We start from the raw sequence: 25,957 nt of genomic DNA on the forward strand, positions 1-25,957 counted from the left end.
GGGTCACTGGTTTCCTTTCAGGTTCATTTGTAAGAGCTGCCTGTCAGAGCAGGCCAGAGGTATAAGCAAACTAAGCGATACACTGGGAAAATATGGAATTGTTAATGCAACTTTATTCCACGTCTTGTCCTTCTGCCTTTTGTTGGATCCTTGTTCCCTACCTTCTTTTTTGTGCTCTTTATTCTTTTATTTGTGTCTTTATGTCTTACCTGCCTCTCCACCCTCCTCTTTCCTTCCTTCCTTTCGACCGGCCGTCCTTCCTTCTTCCCTGCACCTTTCTATCCTTTTAAATTTTTTTGTCCTGGTTCTGCTTCTTATTTTCTACCTCCACTTATTTCTTGTGTCCCTCCTTGTTTCCTTCTTATATAGATATTTCCATTAGATGCTAAAGCTGTAGAAACATTTACCCTAAATTCACAGGAGCCCTGTCGTATTTTATATTTTGAGGTAAGTGCAAATGATTTGCCTCAAGCTCTGGAAATCTTTAGAAAAGTCTAGAATTTTGGCCAGAAAATTTGTCAAAACCATAAACTTTCAAATTTGATTTCAAATGTTTTCTCACTAAAAATAACTACGTATGTACTGTGAGCATAAAAAGGAAAAATGTCTGTTCTGGATCACACTTGATTCATAGTGTAACATAGAATCTCAATAAGTAATTGCTAGTTCACCTCTTTTAAGCACAGCGACTTAATCTTGACCCCACCTTCCTTACTCCACCTACAAGGAGTGTTTAAATATCGCGTCATAGAAACATTAAGGTGTAGTTTCACCTCAACAGCTTGAAAAGGAGGGTAGAGTAGCCAAAAATTGCCCTCAAGTAAAAGTAAAATGTCGCCGTCCAAGAATATTACTGAACAGTAAGGAAGTATTTAGTAAAAACGCTGCTCAAGTACTGAGTAACATCTGATTCAAAATGTCAAAGATATAAAGTTATGTGCAAAAAATTGATACAAATGATTTCAAAATAAATTTTAAGCAACATTGTATTATTACTCAAGAATAAGAAGTTAAGCTGTTCCCAAAAGCAATACTTCATGTGAAGTTTTACCAAAACGTAACTCCAGTAAATGTAACTAGTAACTGTCTCAGTTTGATTATAAGTATTCCTTTGTCCAAAATTCTATCGGTTTAATAAATAATGCAAAAATGACATACAAAGTGGTGAATTGGTTAGCTCCATAGTCAAGCGTGGACAATATGGCGGACATGTTTGTGGTGCCGTGAGGTGTCAGGCTGCCTCTTCTCTCCGGTCAGCCTGACAGGAAAACACTCTGGCCCCACGGTTGCCCAACAGGTTTGTAAGCGATAAGCAGGCTCAGTCACACTAAGACTAGGAAATCTGTTTTTGGAGCAATCACTCCTGTAAGGTTGCCAGTTTCCGGATTAAAACGGCTTCTGTTTTCGTGACTTGTTTACACAAACCGCCGGAGACGAGTACGAATAGTTTGGCCCGGGGTTTTATGAATGGACGCCGTCGTAACGTGGGGACAAAACGTGACATCACACGTGGGGAGGGGCTTACAATTAAACGACAACTTGTTCAGACACTTTGTGAAAACATTATTTATAAATGGGACAAAAATTTTCCATCAGAGTAGTCAGATTAATATCAAAACAAATTAAAAGAGGTCAACTTTTCTCCTGGCTACATTCAGCAGAGATCAACTCTTCAGACTTTGGAAAATATCTGCAAGAAACAAGTTAATTGACATTAAATCAAAAGTGTACACAACATTTTAAACTGTATTTTATTACGCTTTGATGCCACAGACCAAAGTAGCACTTGTGAAGTGGAAGGAAAATAATAAATGGGTTTCATCATTTTATATATGAGGCTTCATTTTACTTCAGTTACAGCTGGAAGTGTTTGGGGGCGTTTTGCCTGCTTTGCACATTCAGAGAGTCATTTTTCTCTCTTCTGTTTTGCAAATTAAAAAATGTTCGGCAAAACTTGATGGAGAGCGTCTCTGAAAAATAATTCTCATCTGGATTTAAGTCTAAACTTTGACATTTCAAGTTAGCAGGTTTTTCTTCCAGGATTCCTTTTTGACAGCGCCATCCATCTCTATTTGACTCTAACATGGTTTCCCTCAGCACAATATGTACCGCAACAGGAATAAAGTGTGTCCAGGTTGATGTAGAGATGTAGCTAAAAGGGTGGATTGTGTTTTTTATTAGGTGATTTCTGAGGGAAGTTGATTTTGCTATAATTCCTGCAAGCGTAACAGAGTAAAGCTCAATACACTCCTCCCCTTTCAAATGAAAACCATGCATCCTTTTTTTTCCACCCACTTCACATGTGTTCACTATCTTGTGTTGATCTAGTAATTTGTTGTAAAAAAAAAAAAAGAAAAAAAAGTGAAAACCTTTGCGAGAAAAACTACATGAGATCTTTTCCAACATTTGCTAGCTCACCTTCGATAGCAGAACAGGAGCAGCAGCAGGCCGGCTGCGCCAACCATCACCACCATCACTGCAGCCACGATGGAGACCGCAGACAGCGGGGAGCGCTCTGCGTCACAGCGGTTTGGGATTAGAACCGACACACGTTCCTAATACGTCCACGTTTTCATTGTTCTGAACTGACCTGAGCAAACGAAGGAGCCTGCCGTGTTAAAGCATTCCAGATGTTGTGGACAAGAAGAAATCAGATCCTCACACTCATTAATATCTACAAGGAAAGATTTGAACATATATAATACGTTGTATCAAACCAAAATTATACAGAGACAGTTAGACATAAAATAGTAATCAAAATTCCTTTTTTCAATACATTCAGATCTAAATGAAGTTATATATGTAGTACAGTTGTTATTTTGGTATTTAAAGAACTGAATAAAGCAACAACAAAAAAATCTACTAAAAAGAACTTATGCACTGAGTTATGAGATTATTGTTACCTTTTCTCTGTAAAAGAATCAATTATATTCTTTTTTTTTTGCTCTTTAACACTGTTATTATTTTATATTTTAGTCCATGTAACTATTTCAAAAATGGACTTTGTATACCGTATTTTCCACACTGTAAGGCGCACCGGATTATAAGGCGCATAGAATAGACGCTACAGTAGAGGCTGGAGTTACGTTATGCATCCACTAGATGGAGCTGCACTAGAGTGAATGTCAACAAAACAGTCTGACTCCGGTCGGTGAGGAGAGCCTGCTGCGACTGGGCCGGGGCGTGGCCAGAGGATGGTCACCCTTCTCTGTTCGCGCACAGCATGTTGGTTTAGAACTGCTAAATGACCTGCAGATGACCTGATTATAGACGGTTGTAGGTAGATAGGTTAGTCAAACTTTATTAACAAACCATCGTTCTGACCATTATCCCAGCATGCATAGCGCGCTTCTTCTTCTAAGGGAGAAAATGAAGTCAGCGGCTGCTTACCGTAGTTGCTAGATCTGTTATGGCTCAATATTGGTCCATATATAAGGCGCACCGGATTATAAGGCGCACTGGCTTTTGAGGAAATTGAAGGTTTTTAGGTCCGCCTTATAGTGCGGAAAATACGGTACATAAAATTCTGCCTCTTAAAAATAAAACTGGCACATGCTGCCTGTCGTACTTCAATCCTCCATCTGAGGGTGTAATCTAACGACAGAATTAGACACAGCAGGGTTTTGAGGAAAGCATCAGCTTTGTTAAAGCGGCCTCACAAACATTCTTGTTGGGTTATGTGAACCATTTGCAGAAATGTTTCTTCTACCTCGACACGTTGGAGGCGGGGAGCTCCACTTCTGGCTCTCTGCGTCACAGCTGATGGATGCAGAGCCCAGCAGCCTGAATCCAACCTGACACTGATAAAGGATCGTGGAGTTGCAGAGCAGAGAGTAGCCAGAGTGAATCCTGGGTATCGGGCCGCAAATGGAATCTGGAGGAGACAAGAGTTTTATAAACATAAAAATACAGATTTTCTTTTCTTTTCCCCACTTCCTCACCCGTGTCAGGCTCTTTCCAGGGGCCGAGGTCGAGATGGGGGATGAGCGGGTGGGAACAGGCCAGCATGTCTTCAGGGCTCTCGGTGCGTGAAAACGGGTCCACAGGGACGCGGCTGATGTGGCTGTTGTCGCAAATGATGCGGGACAGTGAGACGTTGTGCAGGTGTCTCCTCTGGGTTCTGGTGAAAACTCCATTTCTCTCCCACCAGAACCTGGATGGAGAAAAACAGATCAAACTCTCCACTTCTCTGTATAATCACTCTAAGGCTCTTTTGACTCAGACCTGTCGCCGTCTCTCAGTGCTCTGAACTGTCTGGTCAGGAGGCAGGACAGGAGCGGTCCCACTCGTCCTCCGGGCAGAGCCGGCTCAGATATGGCCCCGACCCACACGTCGATGTTATGCGGGGTTCCGTATAAAAGCTCAAATTTACGAGCCAAAGTGAAGTTCCCCAAAATTTCGGCCAGATCTGACATCGTGTTGGGAACAGAGAGGTTACAGAACTGGCGCCATGCGCCGTACCCTGATGGATGAGAAGAGCATAAGATGAGAAGAATACATTTCAAACACAAAACAGAGACTTGTGAATACCTATGCAGGATTTTGGATTTTTGGTCGATATCCAATTTGCTGAATTACTAAAACCCATTTGACCGATAAACTACAATACCGATATTTGTTTCCCTATACCTACTTATTGGAAACATATGGTTTTATCTACTGTGGAATTAAAATACTACATTATCTTTGTCAATTTAGCCTGCTACCAAATGCAAATGCTAAAAAGAAGGATGAAAATGATGTAACACTTTCAACTTGCATTGCTTGATCTCAAATTTATTCATGACGTTTGCTCTTTCTAAGACAATGACAATGCTTAAAAAGTGTAAATTTGAAGTTGTGCTGCAGGCATCATTTTTACTGGTTTGTCATATGAAAACAACGCCTTTTATATCGATGAGTTATTTTGACAGAATGGCCAACGTCTGATATTAAATTTTACAGCTTACATCGGCCGATACATGCCGATAATATTGTGCATATTTCCAAGTGGGGAAATAGTTTCCCTCCTTACTTAGCAGTTTAAATGTTGACTAAACTTTTTGATTGCTTGATTTTGGTCTCAAAGTAATGCGATAAAGAAGCCACGCTCTGTGTCTGTGAGGTGAGGTGGTTACCGGGCAGGCCGTGGTCCCGGCCCCTCTGCAGGTTCAGGGCCCCGAGGTCCAGAGGCATCCCCCCCTGTGCCTGAAACAGCCTTTCTGTGAGCTCCTCCACCATCATCTGACCTGCAGTCTGCAGCTTGGCGGGAGACAGCAGCATGCCTCGCAGCACTGGGTCGATGCCACCTAAAACAATAACCACAGGAGAGAATGAAATACAAACACTAAAACTTAACTAACATGGTTTCAGAAAGGACCTTGGTTACCTTCCTGTACGACCCTCCACGAAGCGAACAGAGAGTGATGCAGAGGCAGAGGGGGATACTCGGGGTTAAAGGTGTAACCTGGACCCAGACGCGTCACTACTGGCTGAACGGTGACGTGAGCAAAACGGAACGCCGCCGTAGCAAACGTGTTGGCGATGCTTGGGTCAACGTCTGGATCGTAGCTCTGGTAGGGGGGCATCAGCTGGGATGTGGCGCTCTCACCAAGCACCCGAGGCAGGTAGTGCTCCCAGGTTAGGATCTGGGAAAAGGAAATGGGAAACCGGCTTGGAGCGATTCGGATGTGGATGAACCAGGTTTAAAAGAAGAGCATTGTGTATTTTTCCAGGCACTTGGCGCCAATTTACAGCACAATACAGTAACTATGTTGCCTTCAGTTGTTAATGTTGTATAAATTATATATTAAACATAACTTTAAAAAATGTGACTTTGTAATTTGACATTTTGAAATTGATCTTTTAAATATGATTGGCATCATTTATTTGCGACTCAGTGAACAATATTGCCTTGTTTATTGTTTTTATCTTATTTTTTAATATATTTTTATTATCCAGACACCGTATGTGTCTGGATTAAAGATATGATATGATCCTAACAGTTTTTATGGCTGTGTAACATTTATGACTCTGAGTTCTGTGTAGCTGAACTGAATGTTTGGATGTGAAGTGTGCAGACGCCCAGTCCAGGTGGACCTGCTGCAGACGCCTGGTGGACCTGCTGCAGACACCTGGTGGACCTGCTGCAGACACCTGGTGGACCTGCTGCAGACACCAGGTGGACCTGCTGCAGACACCTGGTGGACCTGCTGCAGACACCTGGTGGATGGCTCCGATTATCTTCCTGGCCTCCTGATAGAGGGTCTCCGGACTCCAGTGAGGGTTGAGCTGGTGCAGCTCCTTCACCAGCCGGTTGTGCTCTCTCAGAAAGAGTGTGTGCAGCACAATCAGTCCCAGATGTTCATTGACTCTTGAATCCCCTGGAAAATATATATATTTAAAAGTTTTACCTGCATCCAAGTCTGCAGAATAAGTCACAACATTCACTTGCTCACCGGCGTGAAAGCATGAAGTGGTGTTCTCCCTGAGTGCCGATCTGCTCGACTCCCCCACGGCAGAGAAGTTACGGGGTCCGCAGGGGTCCAGGTGAGCCTGCACCCGGGGCATGAATGGCATGTACGGCAGCTCCTCGTCCCAGTGCCGGGAGTTGAGGGCCATGGAGCCCAGAGGAGATGAGTGGTTCCTGAGAGCCGAGGCCAAGCCGGGGGAGCTGCCGTACACCATGCTGGCGTCTACGAAGGAGGTGATGGCGTTGAGCTGCTCCCGCTGGCGAGGAGGCAGGACTCCGTCATCACAGCTGGGAGCGGAACGGAAGAAAGGCATACAGCTCTGGATGCCGCTGCGAGGATCGGATAGCGGGATCTGAGGGAAATTCTAACTTTTAATGCTGCAGAGGAATCCGCTCCATGTTAATTCACTTCTAACCATGATAAATATAATAGCCATCTAACTGTAGAACAGTAGAAACTGCAGAAAACTGTAAAAGTGATAAGTCCATTTACTCTTTAACTGTTCTTAGTATTAGATGAGTTTACTTGATATGCACAAAAAATTGTGTTTGCCTCGTGTGAAATAAACAGCCTTGCCAAAGTATGCAGTATTTTTTTACATTTTACCACAGAAAAACTTTTATATATTTCATTGGGATTTTGACAGACACACCTAGATACTGGATTTTACTCCTATTCTTCTTTGCAAACAAACTCATGTTCTGTCAAGGTTTTGTTTTCACAGTCGTGGACAGAGCTGCACTCTCCTGACCAATCCGTTTTGCTTCTTGGTCTGCAACAAACCTCTGAGGTGTTTGCACAACAACAGGATTACACAACAACACGTTGTGTAATCTTCCGGTGACTTCTGGTGGCACTGGATTTTGTTTAGGGGTATCAGAGTAAAGGAGGCTGAAAGCATTACTCCTAAGTGGAGCATAACTTCCACTTAGGAGTAATGCTCTACTTTTGTGTTGGCTCTTTGGATCTTCCACATTGGCTCATAATAATTTTTGCTAAATAAAAAGTGCAGAACAAACAAATTAAAAAAAATATATATAACAAATGCAGATTTTAGCAGTTTTCTTTTTGTTTTTCGTATGTAATAAATCCATGTAATAAATCCAGCATTAAATTTCCACAACAGCACAAGTCTCAGTAATACTTTTTATGATTACATGGGAAACTATGTACTTTTGCTATTTAAATCTTTTTCCACAAACATCAGAATTCCATGAAGAAAGTCTATCAATCCTCTTTTTGAAAACATTTTTGTAAAAATGGTGGTTCGTTAAAGATGATCACTGATTTCCTACAGCAGACATTCATTAAAATGTTTTAACTTCTCTTTTCACAAAAGATTATGCAACGTTGACGGAGTTTCATTTAGTTGGACTGAGTGCAAAAACAGCTCCTTAGTTTGTGCAGACGCCTCGGCTAGAACTTAAAACCAGGTGTAAAATAATACATAGCAAAAACGTTTAAGGGATGTGAACATGTCCTTGTTTAAGGCATCTATAAATGATTGTACAGCAAAAGAGTCCAATGATTTATGGAGAACTTTACAGCTTAAAAAGAGGAATAGGTTTCCTTTTCCTAAGCCAGTTCTCTCAGGAGTTACTTCACACCGAGCGATAAATAGTTCCTTGTTGCACAAAAGCAGAGCAGGCGTAATTTCAAAACGTTTAGTGATCGTACTCTAAAACGTCACATAACGCATCATATTAGAATTTGTGAAACAAACGAGAGCAGGGAGTGAAGTGCACCTGAATGGGGAAGCAGGGCGAGTCCCGGCTGCAGCTGCGGGCGCAGTCGGCGCCCGTCTTGAAGACGGATGTGCTGGGGCTCTGAGGGGTCAGCACCAGGTCGTGGTCTATCCACTGACCCCAGTCCACCAGCAGGTGGGACAGAGTGGAGTCCACAGAGATTTTATCATTGTGAGTAAACAGCACTTCCTGCGACACGAGCCTCACCTGGATGATTAAAAAAAAGATGGACATTGATGGAGTTGGAGGCAAACAGATGGGGGGGGGAGAGCGTGAGCTGCAGCGGGGCCCTTACAGGAGGCAGGCTGGCATTATGGTAGGTGTGTTCAGGGTCCCAGCCTCTGGGCGTCCCCCACACATCCTCATATTCTGGAGCCAGCCAGCGGGAATATGGGATGTTTGCAGCGCCCCATCTCGGATGTTGTCTGAACGGGAAACACAACAGACATAATTTATTTGGATTTTATATAACAGACCAGCGTAAAAGTACTGCTAAATTCATCATCCGGAAATAGAAAGAGGATGGCACAACTGCAAATATGCCAAGACAAATCACTTACTGAAACTGAGCAAAAGGACAATTCAGATGCAACCAAGAAGGCTGGAAAAGCTGCAGAGCCACAGCTCAGGTGGGAGAATCTCACTCAAAACATTTGATCTACAAAGTGGTGACAGTATCATGCTGTGGAGATGTTTTTTCTTCAGCACTGACAGGAAAGCTGGTCAATGGAAACATGGATGAAGCTAAATACAGGGCAATACTGCAATAAAACCCGTTAGAGTCTGGGGCAGAGGCGCATCTGCGCTAATAAACAGCCTGAACTGCAATAATTCACTTTTAGATATTAATGTGTTGGGCTTAGATTGAGCTGCTTTGCAAAGAGAAATAATAATAATAATAATAATAATAAATCTAAATCTTTAAATGTGCTAAATGTTTTATCTGTAAAACATTTTGAAAAGAATGCATATTTTTTTCTTCCACTTCAGTCATGCGCTACTCTGTGTAAATGTTATCACATAAAATCCAACTAAACTATCTCGAAGTCTGTGGTTTTAACAAGTTAAAACGTAAATAAAAGGTTTAATGATTATGGATGGTTTTGCATATCGGTGGCTTCACTCTCACCTGTTGTTGCATTCGCCTGTGATGGACCTGTAGCGCTCAGACATGCAGTCTGTCTGACAGCTGAGGCTGTGCAGCTCAGCGGAGCAGCCCGTCATCTGCAGCAGATTTTCCACGTCTCCTTCACTCAAAAGCTCTAAGAAATAAATACAAACAGCATTTTATAAAAGCTAAAATTGCCCTGAACCTCCATTTAGATTTGAGTTTCAATAAAATGTGCAACTGTTTAAACAGTAGATGCATTTACTGAGCTGCAGGTTCAGAAATGTGTTTGGTACCATACGGCTTGGGCTGCATCATGGTGTTGGTGTAGACCATCTCTCGGATCAGCTCCACCGTGTTGTCCAGCAGCTCAGCAGCTCGAATGTGAGTCTGGGTTCTGGCTTCAATCTGTTTGAACTGGGCCAGCAGGTCACTGGGTTTCAGGACACCTTCAGAAAAAGACTTCTTCACCCTGAAAATGTGATTTTTTCCCAATGAGACTCTTTCAGATTTATCTTAACCCATAATCAAGAGGTCTTACCTCTCAGACGTGTGGACATAAGCAGCATCAGTCAGCTCAATGGCTCTCTGAAGAGCCCGACGGACGTACGGTGAACCCAAATATGCAGTTTCTGAGAACAAAGGTACAGTCAGCGTGGCTCTTTCTAGAAATAATCAACTAAAACTCCTACCTGAGCTGTTGCCAAATGCTGTGCTCATCACAGTGTGCTCCAGAAAGGCGACCAGGACAAGAGCAAGTCCCATTAGAGATGCTGACATCTGAAATTGAGACATGTGGCTGATTCAAGCAAACTGCATGAGGCTGTTGGATAAAAAGCAGTAAAGAGAGAAACTCACTATGGGCATTCTGTAAGTCGTCAAATCTCAACAATGCTTGGAAAATGAGTTGTGATCACAGCAGACCTCACTCGTACTCGTCCTCAGAGGCATCGGGTGTTATAGTGTCGCGGACACACAGGCAGCGGAGATAACAGGTATGTGCAGAATCCCCTTATCGCTGCCTCTGGTGACAGCCAGGAAACATCAAACGCCGGGCTCCCCACCTCCACCCAAAAACCTTTCAAATCTGTCTTCTGGCCCACGATGAAAACCTTCTGTCAAACCAACAATTCCAATAAATTCCTGAACTGTACAGTTCCCTCATAACAATTCAGAGAGCAACACCGAGGCCAGAGCCAGAGGTTTTACGGTTTAATTAAATTTAGAGAAAAACAGTGTTTCACTGACAAAGTGCCTGAACAACCCCAGAGCTTTTCCAGATTACTTTACAGCCAACTACTTCAATGTATTTTGGTGGGATTGGGGATGCTTTGGTTTTCCAGTTTTTGAAGCAGAAAGTGTACATGTTGTAAATTTTGTGGTTGTGTTTGATAAGTGTAAAGTGAAGGGATGGGGATTGAGAGTTGTCGTAACTTTGATTTTTGTAGCCTACAGTTTCTGTCGTTTGATCGTCAGAGACCTCAGCTACCTTCTGAGGTCTCTGACAATCAGAAGACCTCACCTGGATGTTGTGTGGTTCAGACAAAGTTAGACATTGTATTGTTTTGTTCTTGTCCTTACATGTTAATGGCTCTTTCTCCTCTAGCTCATCCACTGTCTCCTGTGTTTTAGAGATGGATTCTTTTACAGTGACCAGTGATGCATCTTGCACATCAGTAGTCAGTATTAAACATGACATTTGCAAAGCTTGAGATATTTTAAGAACCTAGTCCTGCTTTAAACTTCTCCACAACTTCCTCTCTCCATCTGCTGTTTCTTAGTTATTCATGTTTGTTCACTAATAAAATTCTAACAAACCTCAAGTCACCACAACTTTACATAGACGTATCAGACTAAACACAAATGCACATTTGAAAACTATGCAAGCTTTTCTTTCCTCTGCACGTTTATCACAAAAACTCCCAATAAATAAATGAATAAGATGAACTGTTGCATAATGTCAGAGCATACCTTTGAAAGTCTCTGTATGTTTAGTACAGTCGTGTTTGTGTCGTGCCTAGAGTTAATCTCATCATTCCTGTGCCAACGAAGACGGGAAGACGAGGGAGGCAGGGATTCTGGGAAATAATGAAGCTAAACTTGACATTAAAAAAACAGGAGGGAAAATCCATAACGATAATCAGTTAATTACAGTGGGAGTCTTCACTCAGCGACTTCTCCCATTTGGAGCCTTTAAAAGTCAAATGTGATGTGGTGAAAAACTCACCCCTTTGATCCTCCAGGTGTGTGATAGCATCAAATGGGTCACTGACCTCATTTCATTACTCTGTTATTAATTTGATCGCATTTGACCCACATTACTTGTCCTCTGATGTTGGGAGTGGAGAAACAAGCTGCTTTTAAATTAATAAAATACAGCCAGAGAAGTAATATTTGATATTCTGCTCACTTTGTTCATTTTCCCTTTTTGCAACAAACATTTTTTTTATGGGGGCAAGAACGTTTTCTGCAGCTGCAGCTTTAATACATGCAAGCAAAAACACTTTGATCACAATCATTTTCACTAAAAGCATTCAATCTCTAAAACAAACAAAGCGAAACCGTTTTTACAGTCAACTTTATTCAACTAATAAAAACTGCTTTTAACACAATCGTTTAATTAATTCAAGTATATTTTTTCAAAAGGAGCAAGACAATTTCTTTGGCCTTTAATACAGATAAATGTGCAAGCATGCAAAAACAGTCTGAAATATTAGACAGGAAACGATGCAAAGTAATGCATGAATACTGATAGTCAATGGCATGGCGTTAAAAAGGCAACACTTGTAACTAAAGCATTAGTATCTTTTTTTTGTGTAGACAGAAATCACAGAGGTGTTAAGTTAGGGATTGATGCACCAATCAGGTTTTAGGCATGCTGAGACCAGAGGAACCGATCACAACGCTCCAGCATGGTCTGAATCATCGCCCTGAAAATCATAAACAAGACAAAACATATTTGACTCTGAAAAGATCCTTTTAAGACTCCAATCTGTTACTGCAGATACTTCAAATGTGTTTTAGCTTCTAATCACAACACAAAACCTGCATGTAATGTCTTAAAATGATAAAATATCTTTAAAAAAAAACAAACTTAAAATTCCCACTTGCAGGACTAGTAAAGAATTATCTTATCTTAAAGTTAATAATTTAAATCTACTCCTAGCTTCAACCAAACAAGGAAAAAAAAAACAGATGGATCAAAGTAGGATGTTGTTTACTAGACTATTTCTGTATATCTAATAGAAAAAATTCTTTTTTTTTTTCTACATTGTTTCATTGACAGTCTGACCCACCTCTGCCTCCTCTCTGCGACTCTCAGCAGGTCACACACCAGCTTGGAGTGGGCTGAAAGGACCACCTGCACTCCACATTCACGCAGCAGCTCCAGGGCTCGGTCGGGCCCCAGAGTCCGAGCCAGCAGGAGGGTCAGACTCTCCGGGCTGATCCGTCCTTCGCAGTCCGTGGCGCCGTTGGACCAGCTGCTCCCGTTGACATCTGTGGCCGGCGGTGGGTCTGCCACACGGCAATACTGCTGAGAGAGCTGGATCAGCAGCTTCCACTCGTCCAGGTTCTGAGGTTCAACACCTGAAAACGTGTGGAATGATCAGAGGCACATGTGTCAAACTTAAGGTTCGGGGGCCAAATCTGGCCCACTGCAGCTTTTTAAGTGGCCCTCTTTCTTCTAGAGGGCCGCTTAAAGCAGACCTTCAAAAACCAGTTGAATGCTTAAAACAATATTTTATCAATTCAATCAAAGCAGTTTTTGTCTACAAACTGCCAAATTACATACATGTGAAAATCAATATTAGTTCATTTTTAGAGGTACTCGTCAAACGCAGAGATTAGTTTTACCATCAGGATCCTCCAGGAGGCTGAGGTCATCCAGCTCACAGATGGTGGAAAATGCTTCAGTGCGATGCTGCAGCTCTTTGCAGAGGTAGAGGTAACCCGTCCAGTACCTGCACAAGCATGGACATGTCATGTTGTGGCATACCGCCAACATCATGAAGACTAGACAGTTTTTCTTTGGTGGAAAAAATAAAAATAAAAAAATCAGAAATACCCGTGACTGCGGCACATCTCATTCATCTTCTCTTTAGATGAAATGTCTGCAGGAAGTCGAATGAGCAAAGACAAGAAACGTCCGTAGCCCCAGGTGAAACAGTGTGAGCGCCACCTGCAGCAGGAAACACACTTTTCATCTTCTCACATTCCTGTGCTTTTGTCTTTACTCTAAACATGACTGAAACTGACAATTGCTAAAATTAGATGTTCTTCACTCAATCACACAGTTCACAACCAAAGAGTGTTACTGTGTCCCACCCAGGTTAATCAAGCTGGACATCATCTAATTTTGGACACCAGTCGATTTCTGTCAGTGTCTCAAAATTCTGTTTCCGATGATTGAACACGTGAAAGTGTAATACCTGGGCCTTCCATCAGAGGTCAGGGTATCGGCGTGTTGAGGGGCATCGTGAGTCAGGGCCAGCTCCAGCCAATCCTGTCTCAGCGATTCAGGTTCAAGGAGCGACTGAAGAAATGACAACCTAACAGAAAAAACTTGCTGAAATATAGATTCACTCAGCAAAGTATCCATGTTAATCTACAAAAAAACCCCCACAAAGATATAAAACGCACCTGTGCTCCTCAGCTCTTGAATGTACAAGATTATCCAGGTACGCCAGGAAGTGGCTTCGCTGAGCCACCGTCTCCACGTCAGCAGGAGTTATAATGGGATAGAACTGGGAAAACGAGCGTACAGCTGCCTCACCATGCTTCTCGTATAGCCTGGAATATAAGAGAAAATTTTATGTATAATAAGGTCCAACATTACTGCTGCAAGGGATTAACCACCTACAAAACAGTTTTTCAACAATGTCTAAAACACATCGTCTTGTTTAAAAAAAAACAAAAACAACATCAGCAAGTCAGTAAATATATCAGGGCATCTGAAGGTTTCAGCAAGTCAAATTTAAGACTTTTAAAGATCTTTTCAATGCAACCTTGAATGAAATTTAAGACCAATAAAACTATAAATATGGGGATGGTTGGGTGGTCCGACTGCATTACAATCAAGAAAAGCAAAAACAGTGAAACTAAAACCTTCTGGGGTTTGTGGCTCTTGGCAGCAGCTTTGTGCTTCACATACAATGGCTGTCTACAGCCTTAACCACCAGAGTGCAAAGCTTAAAGTTTGTTTTGTTGTTTTTTTTTTTTTTTTTTTTTGCACAAAACGCATCATCATCCAATCAACTGGCGATAAAACTGAACTTACTCATAGCAGATACCAAAAAGGTAGCTAGATAGCAAGCAAGTGTATATTAGCAGCTAGTTAGCAGTAGCATCAACCACCTCGAGTCACAGAACATAATGATGTCAAACATTTGCCTGACAAAAAAAGGTCTGAGTGACAAAATCCCCCAATATAAAGTATACGATATTAGTCATGTGACAATAACATTTAAGCCATCTGATTAACATAATAATAATTTAAAGACATTTTAAGTTGTTAATTTTACACACGTACTTTTTTAACAATGAACGGACACCTTGTATGTTAGATACGTTAATACTTTAAAATCACACATTCGTACCTGTGGAAGTGAGCGAGGAGGTGCGGCGCACGCCAAGGCTGCAGCTCTCTGAGGCTTCGCAGAGATTTCAGCAAATCTCCTCTCTGAATAATTTCAACCACCTTACTGGACTGAGTGAGCGCTAGGTGAAACAAAAACAATGTTGTGTAACATTAATTGATTGTTTTAAATACTAAAACTGCTGGGGTTTTTTTTTTTTACATGTATGTTTGTCATTTTTAAAGACAAGCTTCTAACCTAGCATGGCCTCAGAGAATGAGCTCATCATCTCGGGCTGCTGCTGATAACAAAGAAGGCACATTCTTCTCACTCGCTCCTGGTCCAGAAGGAAGAAGTAGCGACGCAGGAAAGTTGCGCTTTCCAGCACCTCCTGCTGGTGCCTGAAGCAGCTGAGCTCTGTGTAAAGAGTGGCCAGCTCGCTGAGATTAGCTTCCAGATCTGATGGTAAAGGCGTAGGAGACGCCACTCGGATGGGCTCCGGATGATTCTCCAGGGAAGAGGCATTTTCAGTCATGTCGACCGTCGGCTGTTTCTCACAGAGGACTTCTTTTTCTCCCAGCTCTGCCTCCTCTGCAACACTTTCTGATGGTTCTCTTTGTTGCTCTGTGCATGGGCTCAGATATTCCCTGTCCCATTTCTCTTCTCCAGATCCATCCAGATTGGAATTGGTTACAGAAGCCGTCAGGAGAGCAGCGGGGCCCAGGATTCGCTCCAACACAGGGAGCCACTCCATCAGAGCTTCTTTAAGGCAGACTGGATCCAGGAGCACCAAAGGATCTTGTATCTGTGAGCTGATGGATGGAAAACATAATAATTAGTCAAAGAAGAGGTGCTATTAGCAACAATAACATAAAAAACCCAATAACATGGTAAATGTGGTGTAGTACTTACACAGCTTGCTCTGTTGCTGAACGAAGTTCATCCATATCAGCCTCTGCGTTTGACATTTCATTATAAACTCTGAAAACAAATATCAGAATCAAATTTACTTGCTCAGACTGTGTCACATAAGATGTTAAATACAAATATATACTGTAAACTTTAGAGGAAAAAAAATACAAGATAAAGAAACAATATGTACATATGCTGTCATGTAAACCCCATGTTTTTTTTCTTATACATATCTGCAGGTTGATATAGTACAAGTAAGCTCATTTATTTTCAAACCATTCTGACTGTATATCAGAAGTTCCACTTGGCATCATCAGCTGTGTTTGTTTATTACATAAAATCCCAATAAAATACACTGAAGCGCCTAAAACAACATAAAAAAAAAATTAAGGTGTTTGAACACGTTAGAAAAACTGTAGTTAAGCACAGAGGATTAGGTGATATTTTAAAGATCTCTACTTACTCGCTCTCCATTTCGTCTGAGTACGATGCTGTGCCGGCTAACGTGTCGGGCTGTGCGCCCTCTTTAAATTCAGGCCGATGTCGGAGTTCAGAGTTCATCTGGAGGGTGTTGATCTTCTCCGTCGTCTTCTTGACAAAACTAGAAACGCTAATGAAAAGAAATAGGGAATGAAAAAAAAAAATAAACTCACATTGTTCAGTAGTTAAACAGACAAGAAGCAGAACTGTGATCCGACTGTTTCATATGAAGAATGAATGTGGGATGCTCAGACTGAAAATTTGACAAATGTGTCAACAAATGTACATCTGTGGAGGCAAAAAAAAAAAAACAACAGATTTTTGTTTTCAGTGGAATGAGGAAGTAGGGCGTCCAAAGCACAGCTGCTCTGTAGTTTCATTTCTTTTTATGATAAAAACAATATTATAAACTGGTATATCTGTATTATAAACCACATATGTATAGCTCAAGCGTTCTGTTGGTTTTCATTCACCTGTCTTTAACGGCCTGCAAAGCTATGCGGGGGGGTTTGGTGCGGAATGAAAGTGGGAGGTGGAACTGCAGGCCTTGGTCAGGTCGATCGGCCTCCAGCCGCTCTCCGCTCTGTGGATCTGAGTGAAGATGGGGGCAGGAGTGGGAGGAAAAACACAGATGGATGGAGGTGCTGGAGGGGAATGATGAGAGGCAGTGGGCAACAATGCAAGCGGAGGAAGATTGTAGACAAGATTGGAAATCAAATACCGCAGAAAAAAAAAAAAGCGACAAAAATGTGAGATGCAATGGAACAGATGAGATATTTTATGTCAACAACTCAGCAGAAATGAGGCCCTTTCATGATTACTCAGCTTTATTTACAACAAACTCAGGAGGCGCAACAGCAAAGGAAAAAAGATTTGCAAAAAGTAAGAGTCAAGTTATTATCAGTCATTCATTCAAATTCCAATTTCTGATTTAGCAAAAAGGTTTTGGTGTTATTTTGTGTGACGGTGTTAAACTGAAAATAACTTCACTCTTTGTTAACGCTTATAATCAGAAGCAGAAAAGAGGTTTCCTCCTGCTTCAGGCATTCACCCAAATCACAATTATATAGAGAGGCGACATAAAAAGAGAAAAGTAAATAAAGAAACAAGACAAAGTGTAAACAGGATACCATGTTTAGTTTTTATACATGACTTTAACTTTTTTTTTTTTTTTAGAGAAAATGATCTTTAAGACACATTCAAAGTTTCCTGATCTCGCTAGTTATATTAATTTTGACTATATTCAGGTGGAGAGATTTTTCCTCTCATGCTCTAATTAAGACAGAATTAAGATAAAAATATGCAACAAGAACCTGATTCTATGCCAAAATGTTAAATTTGAACAATCTAAAGCAGATGAGAATGCCAATACCTTATAACACTGACTGCGACTGGATGTAACGGCTGAAATTCTTACCATGATCCACCTGGTCTTCCTCCTGGACAAAGCTGAACTCTTTCAGTCGCTCCTCCTCTGACACAGACTGATTCATGAGGGAGCTGGTCTCCTCGTCCGACTGGCTTCCTCTGCGGCTGATCACGCGGTAGATCCCACAGTCCAGGACGTTAAAACTCTCCTGGATGATGACAGATTAGACAGTTGGTTTCTAGTTGCAAAAATATGACGCAATCAAACTTTCAAGTATAATTTTAGTAGTTGATGCAAAACGGTCTAGAACGAAAGACTTTTTTCACTTGTTAGCTAAAGAGCATCCACTGTAAATAAGCCAAGAAAAATCATAATCATAAAATTAAAAAGAAGCGCGTTTCTGTCATGAGCAGGACTCTTAAACCAGATTTGTTCTCACGTGTGAAGAGATGCTGCTCCTGCGGCTGCTGGATGCAGAATCCAGCGGCTCCATCTTCAGGATCACTTCCTCCAGCTGGTTGATCAGCTCTGTCTGCGCGCTGGAGCTGAGCTGAGACTTCAGGTGTTCCAGCCGATCGATGGGAATGGACTTCCTGGCCTGAATTGAATAAGACAGATTCTTTAAATCACACCTCGAACGGCACCTGGTGAATTAAACTTATTTGGACATTTTAGTTTTCCCACAAATGCAGCCGGATTGCATTTTGTTGTGATTTAAAACTGAAAAAATTTACTTAATTGAATAGAATTAATTCTCTAATCTTGCCGTTTAGCTTAACAGTTAGGTAATCTTATTATTTGGTCGCACAGAATAGCAAGAATATAAATATTTAAAACCAGGAAAGCCTGTACAGTAGTCTTTCCTTACACTCCACACAGAGATGAAGTCGTTCACCGTACGTCTTACCCGGCTCGTCGTGATCGTGTGCTGGAACATGCAGCAGACGGTGGCAGCGAGAGTCCAGGACTCTCTACGCAGCAGGCGTTCCACGCAGCGCTCCGCAGACAGCAAAGACAGGTGGGACAGACGGCCGCTGCCGTGGAGGCAGAACAGCTCGTTGCGGTGGACTGCAATGTCAGCCACGTCTAAACGAAAAGTTCAATTCAAACACATTCATTTGGAATATAAAGTACGCAGAAACGTAGGAAAGTTTGCATGCCGTTCTTGCAAAAGGACTTATGGGATTATTCTGAATTTTGATTCCTAATGATTATGTGATCAAATGGAAGTGCATTGTTGGAGAAAATGGATGTCAACACGACATTTAATTCCATCACTGCATACAAAGTTTGTAGTGAAACAATAATTTCCCAGCTGAGTTCCTCCTGTCAGGTGCTACAACGATTTAGGGGGGAAACACAAACCTTTAACTTCAGTCCACAGTAGGACCTGTCCATTCTGAGGTGTGAAGATATAAACGGCCGAATCGGTCCAAGTAAGCAGATTTTGATCTCTGCAAAGATACATGAAGCACCAAAGACAGGTTTCCAGGAAGTAACACAACTCAGATAAAAACCGACACTCGAAAAAGCTTTTTGATCTTACCCAAAATAAAGCAGTTTAGGGAAGCCGAGAGACTGCGGACTACTCTGAGCTGGATTGTAATTTGGCTCGTTTCTGCAGAAAGAGGTAGATAATGCACATTATAAGTCCTGCCTTAATTGTAACACATTAAGTTATGATAAATTGTACCTGTAAGTGATTAAAGGGAGTGGTGGGCAGGCGAGCAGCTTTTTGAATTGATGAGTACTCAGAACCTCGCCATTAAAATTAGCCTCCCATATCCGGGACCCCGGCCGGGCGCAGTACAGCAGCGGGGGCTGTCCCACTAATAACCCCCTACTCTGGGGCAAGAAGCAGGCTCCGTATTCCCCATCACGCTCCTTATTCCCAACACGCCAGAATTTCTCCCTACAGGCAGAAAACCAAGCAAAAAAAAAAAAGAAAAGAAAAGAAAAACCTCTGAAGTTGCTAATTTATGCTGGACAAGAAGACAAAAAATAAACAAATACTACTTAAAGATTTAAATCATTCTTTCTCTGATTTTTCCTGAGGATAAACCAGAGAAAGACTTTACATTTGATACTTTACAACTAGGAGAAAAGATCACCAAAGTTTCCAATTAACTTAAAAAAGGCAAATGTCAAAACAATAAATGGAAAATTCTTTGTAAAACCAAGCAAATCAAGCGCTACAATGCTCTACACAGCAAAAGATGCAGTTTGTGTTTTGTCTAATTTTCAGACACTATCAATATCTTTGTGAAATGACAGTTTTTGCACTCAGGAAAGATTCCCAAGACAGAGAAAAGCTCAAAGCTACTCACTTCTCTGTGTCACAGAGGTAGCAGCGGCTGAGAGAAGACACTAGGAGGCGCCCATCTTGATATCCAAGCTGAACCACTCTGGAGTCAACAGTAGTAACAGTTTGGATGGGAAAGATAACAAATGCTGACCCCTAGAGGAAAGAAAGAACATGAAATAATTGGACTGGGCACACATTTGACAAGTCTACAATAAAGTAAATGGAAATGGCAAAAATCACAGAAAGTAGGAGCAACACTGGTTCAGATTGCTGGGCTCAAGAAAATAATCACAATAAAACAAGTATAGAAAGATAATAAATGCATCTACCAAGCAGTTGAAGAAGATTTATAATTGTATGAATACCAGCTTTTTATTTGGTTTCTTTTGTAGAAGAAAAACATCATCCTTGTCAGTACCTTGCCCAGTTTAGATGATCCCGCCCGCAGACACGACACCTTGCCTACAGAGTCCCCAACAAAAACCCTAAGTGTGCTTGTATCCCAGCAGAGGGCGGTGATGTTGTGTCCTCTGTGCTCCGACGACACGCTGACGCGCTCCGGACGACCTCGCCGCTCCAGCTGCAGCTCCCACACCACCACCAGACCCTGACTGGACGACAGCCAATGAGAATACAGAGAACAGGCAATGTAAGAATAAAAAAAAAATAATTTCACTCAATGACAAACATGTCAGTTTCAGGAAAAAGGACTGACCTTGTTGCAACTGCAATAAAATCTTCATCATGAGGACAACATGCCACTTGTGTGATAGATCCCTCCTGAGATAGAGGAAGGTCATACCAGGTTAAATATAGATACAACGCTCCTCTGTCCAGTGGCTTAATGTTGGGCTTGATCTTTAACCATGAACTCAAATACGTTTTATTTGTACAAACACAAAGGAGTGTATAATTGCAAAGTGGAAGGTAGACGATGCATGGTTTTCATAATTGTTTTTTTTTTTTTTTAGCGTAATTTAAATACAACCACATTGATAATATTTTATCTCTGGTTATGATTCGAGTTGCTGTCCGGTGTGAAGCTGTAACTTCTCCCCCGTTGCAATTCTTTTACAGACGCCAACAGGTTTTCTTCCAGAATTTCCCCATATTTATCTTCATCCATTTGCTCGTCAACCATAATCAGCTTTTCCATCGCCGCTGAACATAAAGTATTCCCATAACATGATGCTGCCCCCACCATCTTTCACTGTGGGAATGATGTACTCTCTGTGTAGTGTTAGTTTAACGTTTTACCTGGTATTTTGGATTTAAGTAAAAACAGTTTATAATTGCCTTCATCTGCCCAGATCACCTTCTATCATATGTTTACCGTGTTCCTGTGGAACAATGGACTTTGGAAGGTTTGGGGTGAGGCTGAACGATAACAGAGAAAGATGCAACACCTGATAATGTTGATGAATGTCTTGTGATAAACAGACTAACAAGAAATTAAACTGGCTTATGTCTTTCTGCACTGGGTTGACAGCAAACATAAACCCCTGATAACAAATAACAACTGGAGAATTTTTTTTTTTTTTTAAATTCTCCCGTTTCTGTCTCAGTAACAAGGTTTCACTTAAAAAGTTGTTTCTTGTTGACATTTGCTACTTTGGCAATGAAACATCTTCTTGCTTGTAGTTAATAACTTTACCACCTCTTTACCTCATAAAACATAATTATGGTGTCTTAAACAACTAGTGTCGTCAAATCTACTGCTGGATTGGATTTTTAGTGAAACTGAGTAACACAAAAGAAAACTGTGTTGGATTGCATCAGAGAGAAGGAGGCTGAATAGTAAATGGTTAACTTACCAGATTATATATATATATATTTTATAAATTCTCTCTCCACATCAGAATTATTCCATACTATGCGCTGGTCCATCACATAAAATACAGTTTGTGATTGTAATGTTAGAAAGTATGAAAAAAGGTCAGTCCAATTTTCATATTTTGATGATAGCTATAATCTGTGTCCAAACATTGTAACAGTTCACTTAATATGCAGCTGACATGACAAAAACCTCAAACATCTACCTTGTGAGTCAGAATGAGCCTTTGTTTCCAGCCCTCCTTCTGGATGAGGTGCAACCCTCCTGCTGACGTTCCCAATGCGAGCCACTTTCTGGACACCGCCAGACAGGTACACTGAAAGGCAACAAAGCCACAATAAAACGAGTCAACCCCAGACATTCTCACAGTACGGATGCACAATATAATCGCAAATATATTATTTCATACCCTGCACTGGAATAATCTGAACTAAACCAGTAAGGGTCTCTATTAACATATTTGGTGAAAATATTTTTTGCCCCAGACACGAGCAAGTGGTCAAGTTATTAAGCAACTCGAACTTCTTCCAATTGCTAGCAGCAACTACAACCAGAAGAAACACCTTCAATAAAACCTTGTTGTTGAGATGGAAATATTGACTTTTATTCACTAGTTAGATAGGCTTTTTAATAATTTAGGTATCGTAACATATTGTCACCAATATATTGCATGTATTTCCTATTTTAAATGATTTGCATTAATAGGACTGAATCACTGATGCCTGAACATTTATTCAACTGTAGAGGTAGATTTGAAAAACATATACAGTCATTTATCAGTCTCATGTAAATATTCTAATAAAAAAAATTATGTTTTTTTTAACTAACTATAAGCAGAAAAATCATCATAATTAACCATTTTAATTTTGTATGCAATTAATCTGTGTTTCAGTAACCATAACATAAATTGAGTTACTGACATAAATGAGCCTTTCAGTAACACTTAAATTTATTAAGCATCACTGCATTACTCAAAAATATTGTAGAATGGCAAATAATTACTATAAAGTCTTCAACTGGAACGATTCGTTAGATGTGATTTGATGGCTGATTCTACCTTAAGCCTGCCTGAGTCAAAACGCAGAGCAGAGAGGAGCGGATCCAGGCAGTCGAACTCTGCCAGGAGGTGACTGTGGTTCTCAGGCACAACCGGTATCACAGGCATCCTCGCTGCAGATCCAACGACAACGGAGTCAAAGTCTGAGAGAGAAGAGAGTGACGACATCAACAATAACATGTTACGTCAGAGCGCGTCGTTGCTGCCATGGAGACATGTGACGTTGTCGCATGACTTTCACCAGAGGACCTGCCCTGCTAAATTGACCAGCCGTGACTTTGTTTTACTCTGCAGTCTAAGGAAAAGCAGCTTGTGTAAAACAGTGAGCTGGTTTAGAAACCACAACCTAGTAGAGATTTTCTTTGAAAACCAGAAATGTTTTTACTCATTAGAGCCACAAAGGAGAACCTGAAACCAACAAAGATCGAACACCATTGCGACAGCAAACAAGCTACACACCCCGATACAGTTTGTCCTGGATTGACGCCTTTTGGTTTTGCATGAATTCATGAGGAAGCAGAAGTGAAACTAAACCTGTGACCGACTACATTTACTGTAACCTGTACTGTTGGGACACAGTTGATGAGGAGAAATTGAGAAATGCTTCGAAACAAACATTACACTAATGTTTGTCAGTGCAATGTTTCCTAAACTCACAGTGGTTGAAAAAGCAAGAGAGAAGATACTAAAGTCACCTCCTACACTCTCCTGGTATTTCCGAGCACTCTACTGTTAGGATTGGATTTTGTTGTAAGGAGGTCCACAAAATTCCTCAAACATACTTACAATTCTTGAAATAAACTCCTAAACAAGCCAGAATGGAAAGTATTTCATGAAAAGATGGAACATGTTTTTTTTACATCTTGTTTTCCATGTCACTGCTCTGTGTTTGGAGATGAGGTATCCTAAATGTTACTTGAAGATAAAACAAATGTGCATTTAATCACATTGCAAATCAATAACATTCTCACACTTTCAACAGTTTTGGCAAAAAATTTCACCTTGGTGTTTTAGCTGACTTAATCTAACCAAGTATGAACATCAGATTCTGTCTATAAAACGTATTATGCAACCTTAAAAACAGGACAAACAAGCTTTGCTTGGTCTAAACCGAAGCAAATTCAAAACGTCTAAAGTAGGACTACCTATAGAATGAAGAATGACTGTTGTTTAAATGAAGTCTACGTTTAGTCCACTGTCTTCAGTGGAAAAACAGCTGAGGTTTGCTGTGAGCTGAGAATGGAGCCATTGATTCAAGGCAGTTTGGATCACGAGACCCATCTGCTGCTAACACTGCTACCAAAAACTACTAAAAAAACGCGCCTTTTGATTTTTCAAACATTTTCTACTTAATGTCAATTTGTTTCTAGGAAGATGACGAGGACATCTGCTCAGTGTCAGCTCGCTGGAGTCTCATTTTAAACCGTGATAGCAACGGGTTAGCAAGCATGCTGCTAGCACAAACACAGCCGTTAGAACAAACTGCCAGTTGTTTTTACACCTGAACTCACCGGATGGACGGAGCGACTCTGTCCAGCGTTAACACTTCTGATTACATCCCCGGAGATAGTCAGTGGTCAGCCCCACTGACTGCTGACCGGGGGGTCAGCCAGGACACCCGTGACAGCTCAGTCCACAGAAATCAGCTGATGTGTTGACACTTCCTGATAGCGGCGCTGCAGTTTCCTTATAGGCGCTCAGCATGTTCAGAAACCAGAACTCTACATTCTCAGCATCAAAAAGTAAATAACTTCCTAAAGTCGCAAAATAAAAGAATTAACCAAAATGTTGTGCATTATTCTAGATCAGTGGTCTTCATGCATCTATTATCAAATATAAAGGTATAAATGTCTTTTCTCTCTCTCATTTGTTTATGTAAAAGGAGGTAAAACATAAAACTTGGAGAGAAAACACGTTCTCATTATTTTCTGCAGAGAAAATTAAACATAATTCCCAAACCGAGACCTATTTCACACTATAAATAAAGAGCAAAATTATTCCTGACATAAAATGTGAACGTTTGTTTCGGATATCCATCAACAGATAAAACAATATAAAGTACAAAAGGTTTTTTATTTATATTTCATTTAAAACGGCATGTCATTTTTTAAAAATCATTTTCAATAACCAATTGAAAAATATGTATTGCAATCCAACAATCAAACCTTACCACGTGAGGCATATCTCCATTAATGTTTTAATAATTTATCTTTGGAGCGAGGAGCTTCACATCTTTGAGGTTGTAAAGTTTCTTTGCCATCATCTTAATCTTCAGCACTATCCGCCACAGATTTGCTATTTTAAGTCAATTTGGGGGGGGAAATGTTGCTGTGGTAAGAGAAAAGAGGGTGGGTGACATCAACATTGATCTCCAAATCCATCATGGCTGCCTTTCATAAAGCGGCAGTAAAAAATGTAAAACAAATGTTCACCACTGAATACTTGTATGTCAAATCATTCAGACACACAACTATTTTGTTCTTCAGTACATAACAATGCAGTTAAATTTTTTGCCAATAGTAATTAGGCTTATCTCTTAGTAAATCAACAGGCTTATCTCTTAGCAAAACTGTAAACAGACATTTTTTCTCTGTTTACAGTTCCAAGTACTTGGAACTACAGTTCCAAGCAGTTAAGTTTGCTTCGATTTTATTCCCAGATCAAACTTCTGCTTTTCCGGTTAAATGACCCACACGTGGCTTTCAACAACTGCTTGTAGTTCACTGTTGTTTTACTTTGTCCTGGGAATTCTCTAAGGTTTTTATGACTTTTTTTCTAATGAAGCAACAGCAAATGTACTAAAACTTTTCTTTTTTTTTGTCTAAATGAGTCCATTGTTTTCCTAGTGCTTTGTAATATGGGGAATATGGCTTTCTGCCCAGCCCAGGAAAACCACATGGGGGGTGCTATGAGGGTAAAAACTAAAATTATTCAATATTATTTTTCTTTAAATCCAAATAGGAAATGTCTTTACCATTTTTAATAAGTTAAAGTTGTTTTTTTCCTTCTTGAAGTGCACTTTTTAGTTGTAATGTATTTGGCTGAGTGTGGATTGGCAAGAGGAGAAACTTGTCCTGGAAGCCATTCGTGTAAAAACCACTGTTAGCTCCACATGGTTA

The 25,957-nt window shown here is 40.8% G+C and overlaps 2 protein-coding genes across 3 annotated transcripts; both read right to left on the reverse strand.

The window, feature by feature from the left end:
• Window positions 1-189: 189 nt before the first annotated feature.
• epx (eosinophil peroxidase) lies at window positions 190-10,365 on the reverse strand. Its single transcript, XM_007556925.2, has 17 exons — window positions 10,164-10,365; window positions 9,998-10,085; window positions 9,847-9,937; window positions 9,602-9,777; window positions 9,327-9,459; window positions 8,493-8,622; window positions 8,198-8,404; window positions 6,438-6,804; window positions 6,202-6,362; window positions 5,369-5,627; window positions 5,118-5,288; window positions 4,225-4,462; window positions 3,942-4,153; window positions 3,710-3,874; window positions 2,591-2,674; window positions 2,419-2,515; window positions 190-1,690 (listed from the first exon to the last, which is right to left on the reverse strand). Exons 1-17 carry the CDS (start codon window positions 10,170-10,172, stop codon window positions 1,633-1,635), a joined length of 2,646 nt encoding a protein of 881 aa, XP_007556987.2. The 5' UTR covers window positions 10,173-10,365; the 3' UTR covers window positions 190-1,632.
• Window positions 10,366-11,866: 1,501 nt separating this feature from the next.
• On the reverse strand, window positions 11,867-24,537 carry hps5 (HPS5 biogenesis of lysosomal organelles complex 2 subunit 2). Of its 2 annotated transcripts, none has more exons than XM_016673777.1 (23): window positions 24,350-24,537; window positions 22,839-22,951; window positions 21,987-22,097; window positions 20,663-20,727; window positions 20,366-20,558; window positions 19,970-20,100; window positions 19,336-19,554; window positions 19,189-19,260; window positions 19,008-19,096; window positions 18,550-18,728; window positions 18,082-18,240; window positions 17,691-17,850; window positions 16,747-16,864; window positions 16,257-16,403; window positions 15,794-15,862; window positions 15,140-15,693; window positions 14,903-15,023; window positions 13,947-14,096; window positions 13,736-13,855; window positions 13,372-13,485; window positions 13,161-13,267; window positions 12,602-12,893; window positions 11,867-12,235 (listed from the first exon to the last, which is right to left on the reverse strand). In XM_016673777.1, exons 2-23 carry the CDS (start codon window positions 22,944-22,946, stop codon window positions 12,175-12,177), a joined length of 3,339 nt encoding a protein of 1,112 aa, XP_016529263.1. In that variant the 5' UTR covers window positions 22,947-22,951; window positions 24,350-24,537; the 3' UTR covers window positions 11,867-12,174. The 2 variants fall into 2 exon arrangements, with proteins under 2 accessions (XP_016529263.1, XP_007556988.1); XM_007556926.2 differs by having other exon boundaries at window positions 22,839-22,981.
• Between the last annotated feature and the right edge of the window lie 1,420 nt (window positions 24,538-25,957).

The sequence above is a fragment of the Poecilia formosa genome, unplaced genomic scaffold (assembly GCF_000485575.1).
Source record: "Poecilia formosa unplaced genomic scaffold, Poecilia_formosa-5.1.2 Scaffold81, whole genome shotgun sequence".
In the NCBI taxonomy this organism is placed as follows: domain Eukaryota; kingdom Metazoa; phylum Chordata; class Actinopteri; order Cyprinodontiformes; family Poeciliidae; genus Poecilia; species Poecilia formosa.